The sequence below is a fragment of the Ciconia boyciana genome, chromosome 1 (genome assembly GCF_034638445.1).
Source record: "Ciconia boyciana chromosome 1, ASM3463844v1, whole genome shotgun sequence".
In the NCBI taxonomy this organism is placed as follows: domain Eukaryota; kingdom Metazoa; phylum Chordata; class Aves; order Ciconiiformes; family Ciconiidae; genus Ciconia; species Ciconia boyciana.
Genome location: NC_132934.1, coordinates 138,891,064 through 138,897,326, shown reverse-complemented (window position 1 = coordinate 138,897,326; position 6,263 = coordinate 138,891,064). Strand labels below are relative to the sequence as shown.

At 50.6% G+C, this 6,263-nt stretch overlaps 1 protein-coding gene across 6 annotated transcripts in view; it reads left to right on the top strand.

Annotated features, from left to right (window-relative positions):
- Positions 1–2,025: 2,025 nt before the first annotated feature.
- The window catches only part of WWC3 (WWC family member 3), a 103,952-nt gene continuing 99,714 nt past the window's right edge, over positions 2,026–6,263 (top strand). For 4 of the 6 annotated variants that reach the window (XR_012040334.1, XM_072849503.1, XM_072849501.1 and 1 more), the window contains exon 1: positions 2,137–2,485. Coding sequence is in view for 5 of the 6 variants with exons in the window: in XM_072849503.1 (XP_072705604.1) it covers positions 2,277–2,485 (209 nt within the window). In the remaining variant the exon portion in view is untranslated. Of the gene's footprint in view, positions 2,486–6,263 lie in introns of all 6 variants that reach the window. The other 2 variants (XM_072849499.1, XM_072849502.1) reach the window with 2 other exon arrangements.

Below are 6,263 nucleotides of genomic sequence, written 5' to 3'. Positions count from 1 at the left end.
GCAGGGATAATTAGTCTTGGTGGATTATTATAGCAACCTGGGTCTACTGCTTCCAGGTATTATGAACTAGTCCAGTGTCTTGGCATGGTGCTATGCTGTGCAGACATTGTGCTAAGGTAATTGCTGCAAGGACATTAAAAGCAATGAAGGGCAAGTTGAGCTGTGGTGCACAGAGGACAGGTTTTTTATTTCAAACAAGAAAATCCAATGTTCCAAAATGTTGTTAATATAGACCTGGGCCATTTGAGAATGTCTACCTCTGCTAAATAAAACCTCTGAAAATCTGGGAGACATACTCAAAATAATAGAAACTGCTACCACTGAAAAACAGAGCGTTTGTACCATGCCTTAGCTCTGCCCTCTTTGAAATATGCCTCAAAAACATCTGTAACACACGAGCAGCACCTTGCTCCTGGAGATACTGCTGAACTCTTGGGACCACATGAGACAGCCTAACAGCCGGTGTTTGCTGAAGCAAACTCTCTCTTGAGATGAGCTGATCCAAACATGTTGTGCTTTTGAAGATCAGTTCTACAACCTCGTATTTGCTAAATTTTACACCTTTACGACATTTTTAATCTAATCTGCTTCACCATTGCCCTCAGAGCTTCATACCCTGCTTTGCTTTCATGACTAAACCCACATATTACTCTCCTATCACACCTCACTGCTGACAATAGCCCTGGTAAGAAGACTCAAGTCTACTACTATTGAAATAACCTATGAAACATAGGTAGAACGCCTGATCTGTCCTATTATCTGTACTGCCTCTCTCATGCACTGCTCTGTTCTTTGATAACTAATGGTGTGCTGGTGGTGGAATAAAAGAAAGAGAGAAAGGCCTAAGAAGTCAGGAGCAAAAGTCCTCTAATTTCCTGCATTTATAACCACACTGCAGCAATTAATGTTCGTAGAGTTGTAACTTAAAATGGTGAATGCAAGTGGAACATAATTGGAATTGCAATATAATCCCTGGTAGGGTATTGCCAATTTCAGAGGGCTGAGTTAAGGTTGTTTGAGAATATATTGTTAACTCCTTTCCTAGTTTTCAGCAGCTTAGCCTGCATTACCTTAACTCTTTATTTCCAGATTTTCAAAGGTTTAGCTACGTCAGCATCCTGGAAAGGCACAGAGTACCACAGGTCAACTTTAACTCTGTTCTAACCAAGTTTCAGGGAATTTATTTCTAGGTGGTAGCTGGAACTCTGCATTGTGGTCTCCAGCAGGCTCAGGTCAAATCAGACACAGCCGCTTTCTGCCCTACAGGATGAAGTTAAGGGACGGGGCTGAGATGCCAGGCGAGTCAGATGTGTAATTTTCCACCATACATTCCCCAAGCATCAATACAGCATGGTCGCTGTGACTCGTGTGGTCCCCAGCACCTCTCCTCCATCATCTTTCCTGGCTCTGCAGTGGAACTCTGTCCCTTCCCCACATCCCTACACGCATCCAGCTTGCTCAGCACCCCCGAGGCTTTTCGGGTGGGCACTGCGGGATGCATGACCCAGGGAAGACCAGGCATGGCTCCCTTTTCCTTCGCCCCCCCCGGTCTCCAACGGGCCGTGGCAGAGCACAAGCCCCGGGGCGGGACAGGTCGGGCCCCGGTGGGGCCGCAGCCCCCTTTCCCCGGCCCAGGGCCAGGCCGGAGGGCTGCCGCCCTCTCTCCGTAGCCGACGTGTCTGGGTTTGGGCCCGGCTTCCGCGGCGCGGGGCGCGGCCGCCCGGCCGGGCCCCGCCGCTTCCCTCCTCCCCCGCGGGCCGGGAGGGTCTTCCCGCCGCAGCCCCTTCCCCCGGCCCGGCCCGGCGCGGCCCTCCGCGGCGTGGGAACAGCCGGGCGGGGCGGAGGCGGGGGCCGGGCCCTGGCGGAGGGAGGGAGGGAAGGAAGATGGCCGGGGCAGGCGCCGGGCGGGAGCTGGGGGAGGCGGCGGTGGGGCGCTGCTGAGCGGCGGGGCGGGGGCGCTCGGGCCGGCGGGCCGAGCTCGGGGGCTGGGAGCCGCGGCGGCGCGGGGCAGGTCTCGGGCGGGGTTAGGAAGCGCGGCGGGGCTGGTCCCGGCGCGGAGCGGGGCTGGCGCGGGGGAGGATGAGCCCGGCGCGGCGCAGCCGGAGCCGCCCGAGTCCCGCTCCCTGCGGGGCCGCCTGTTAGTGCTGGAGGAGGAGGAGGAAGAGGAGGAGGCGGCGGGCGGCCGCGGCCCGGGCGGGACGGGAGCTGCCCCGGCGGCTGGCGGGGAGCGGGTTTCGACCGGAGCTGGGCGGCGGCGGCCCGGCGGCGGAGCGGCCATGCCGTGGTTGAGCGGCGGGCGGCGGCGGCGGCAGCAGCAAGTGGCGGCGGGACAGGGCGGCGGGCCGCCGGCGGGCGGGCAGCGGGGCCGGGAGAGCTCGGAGCTACCGCTGCCCGCCGGCTGGGAGGAAGCGAGGGACTTCGACGGGCGAGTCTTTTACATCGACCATAACACCCGGCAGACCTCGTGGATCGACCCCCGGGACAGGTAAGGGGCAGGAGCCGCCGGCGGACGAGGGAGATCCCGGGGGAAGAAGGGCCCGAGGCCGGTTCACCCCGCCGGTCGCCGGCCCCGCCGCCGAGGGGGAGAGGGCGCGGAGGCCTCGAGGCCTCCCCGTCCCCCTCCCTCCGCGCCCTCTCCCCCCCGGCGGCAGCGCCGGGCCCGTCGGCGACATTTTCCTTCCCCCGGCCGGGCCGCGGGGAGGGTGTGGGCGGCGGGGCCGCCGGTGCCGCTGGCGGCGGGGCGCTTCGCCTCGCCTCGCCTCACTTCGCCCCGAGGCGGGAAGGCGGGTCGGGGTAGGGGGGGCCCTGTCACACCGGGCCTCCTCGGCCGATGCGTGTGGAGACCTGAGGGGCAGCCCCTGCGGCTGACGAGTTTGCCGCCAGTGTTAATGTTAAATTAGGTCAAAAAAACGCACGGGAATTAAGGCTTTTTTGCCCGTGGTGGGTGCTCAGGCGAAGTGTTGCTTCTGTGTGTGGGGAGATGGGCAGGCAGGAACGCACGGCCTGTGCTTATACTCCTCACATACTGCACTAGCCCCACTGTAACCGAATGGCTTGGCCATCCTGATTTATTAGCCGGGCTGAACTAATTGGCAGCAGCAGGCTGGAGGCATGCTGAAGTAATTTGATAGATTACCTCCTCATAAAAGATAACGCTGCGTGGAGGTAAGCAAACCGGTAAATTCCTGCAGTTAATTTGACAAATACGCGGTCTGCTACAAATTACCCGTCTGCTGCGTTGTTTCGGGATAGCGTTTTCACGTCTCTCGGGCCTGTCGGTGCGTGGTGAGATCGAGTTAGGCCTTTTCGTTTTAATTAGGGTGAATAAATATGGGTAGTCTTCGTGTTTTTCAGTAGAATTGCATTATAATCAATATTTAAGCGTCATAGCTTAAAGCTGGTGGAAGTGTGGACTATCTGTAGGGGGTACTGCCTGGTAAATATACCTCGCTTGAAAGCGTTCGCCTAAAAATTTCCACGCGGAGTTAGTGAACACAAGTGTCAGTATTCTAGGTGTCTGTGAAATAAGAAACATATGTCTCTGTGTATACTTTTCTATATTAAACAATGTTTTTATAGTAAGTGAAAGTTGGACAAGGACAGCTTGAACCTCAGCCAGAGCTACCTTGCCAGAAGTATGCCTGGAATGTTAAGCAGGCCACAGAAACATTTAAGCACAGTCTGGGTTAAAGACTGTAGTAATTTGAGCGATTCCTGCCGTCTTGCACAATGATACATAACTGTTTAAATAGCATAAATATTTACCTACCAGATCAAGATCTTTTGTCTTGTTATTTAGACATACTTACGCATGCACATATTTTTTTGCTGAGGCATTAAATATTTGTTAGTGTGCTTTAGATAGCACATTTTTCTACAACATGTATACGTATTTTAATGTTAGCTTACTTGTAATATGCTGTTTTAAAGGTAACCGATGACATAGCAACGTGTCTGTGGCTTCTCTGCACGTCATCCTTTCCATTAAATTTCACAGGGTAGGCGGTTTCATACTCTGGAATATCTTGCATACAGACAATAACGAAAAAGATTTAGCCATTTACCACAGTGTTTAAATTCAGTTACCATTCAACTTAAATAGTATTGCTAAAATTATGACTTCATGTTTTGAAGAAATAATTGAAATGCCACACGATTTTTGTCTAAATATTTCACACCAATGTTTAAACTTAGATTTATTTTTCACATTGGATGAGAACACGCTGTAGAGCAGAGATTGAGACGTTTACATTGGGGCAGATAGAAAAGACATGATGTTTTCATGAGCGCGTATCGGTAGTTTCTACAGAATTCAAGTAGCAGGAGCTAGTTTTATGATTGCAGAGTTAATGTCTGGTTGAGAATAGACTACTGTTGCTACTTTAGTGAGATGCCTGTGTTGTTCTGTATAGCGAAAAGTGACCAGTCTCTTTGGTTTTCATTGCAGCTATTCAGATTCCCGTGGGCAGCAGCAAAGTAGGAAAGGATCAGGTTAGTTGTGTTCTGCCAAAGTCTGGGAAAGAAAGGTCAGAGCAGCAGGGAAATGATACTGAAGCTGTATTTTTGCAAAAAGATGTTGAAAAAGTGGAGAGCAGAATAACCTACTCGTATCATCTGTACCTCAGCATTTGGAGTTTGGCATAGAGTGACAGAGACCAGCCCCCCCATTTCTATGTTTGAGCAGTTTAGTTTCTATCCAGGAGGAATTAGACAAAACTATGGGACCTCAGGCCATGCTGCACTTGATCAGGGCTCTGAGAATCAGCACCTCTGAGCTTTCCTATGGGCAGTAGTCTCATCAGCATCCCCACAGGCTCCTCTTTCTCTGCACCTGGCACTTAGTAGCTTGTTTTTCTTTTCAGTATTCCCCCTGAGATTTCTCAGCCTTTTGTATAGTTTGGTTACTGAATTTAATTTGAAGCAGTTATTTGATTAAAAAAAAAAACAACCACCAAAACACCCCCCCGCCCCCGTTTTCCCATTGAAGCTGAGAAGTGGATACCTTATGATTTTCTATGGTAAGAAAAAGTGGAATAAATGAAGGAAAAAGAGGAAGAATGGTAGAAGAGTGATAAAATGAGCAGATTTGAGAAGCATCTTATCTTTGGTATCAAATCAGTGGTTAGGTTGGGGAAGATACTGTGTTGATCTGTATGGATTATGTGTAATGAATAGATTGTGGGTGGTTGTCTAGCAGATCCTGTAGATCTCAGAATGGAGCCATTCAGTGCATGTTTTCATCGGGCAGTAGTAGTCGTCTTTTATCTTAATAGATTGTAAGTTCTTCAAGGCAGCGAACTGCCTTTTTATCTTGTGTTTGCACAGTACTTGCTATATTGAGATTCTGGTCAGTAACTGGGGATTGTAAATGGTCTTATAAAAGACTTGACTATGTTTGTGGTTGATATTGATGATCCTCGTGGCACCAAGGATCTTATTGCTGTTGCTGTTTGTTACAAGACTGTTTTTTCAAGTGATCAGAGCTTAGCCAAAACTGTTGGGAGTTTTACAAAAGCTTTCCAAGCTGGTGAGTCTTGTTAGATTTGTTGTATTGTGGAAACTTCAGCTAAAATACAGTGTTGTTTTTTTGGAACAACGCTAAGGGAGAGGGAGTGTTTCCTTCAGCTCTCTTGTTTGTTTGAAGATTTAAGTCATCTTGTTTTGGAGGGAGGATTTTAAACTTGTGAGGTGCAGCAGTGTTTTTGCATGGAGAAATCATCCATTTGGGCCAGTTTGGGAGGCATTGAAAAGTTGGTATGGGCTGGGTAAATACTTAGATTTTAGCAGCTGTGCAGAAACTTCCTGCAAGCTGGACTGTTGGTATGTTAATTGAAATTGGGGAGTTTTTTCTGTCCTGTGTCCTCATCAGCATCTTAATTCTGAGACCTAAAAGCTGCTTAATTCGAGCACAGGAGAAAAACTGTGGCCTTGTAGAGGAGGTGGGTTAGAACAAGGAGTATGGGAACAAGTGGGGTTGGACTTGGAATTTGACGGGGGGGGGGGAGGTGGGAGGGGGCGGCAGGAGGGGAGAATTTTGGTAGGTTGTGGAAAACAAAGCAATCGGGAGTTGGGGGTAGGGAGAAGGAGGATGGCACCTGAAGCCTGGGAAGAAAAAAGTAGGGGAACTGGACTGAAAACCAGTAGGGCAGGGAAAAACAGGTAAGAAGAAACCGGTCTGGTGAGGGTTCAGGGTGTGAGGGTGTCGGCTCTTTTCTTGGCTGTACAGGGAACCCCGAGGGAAAAGGAGCACTGAGTTTGAAATC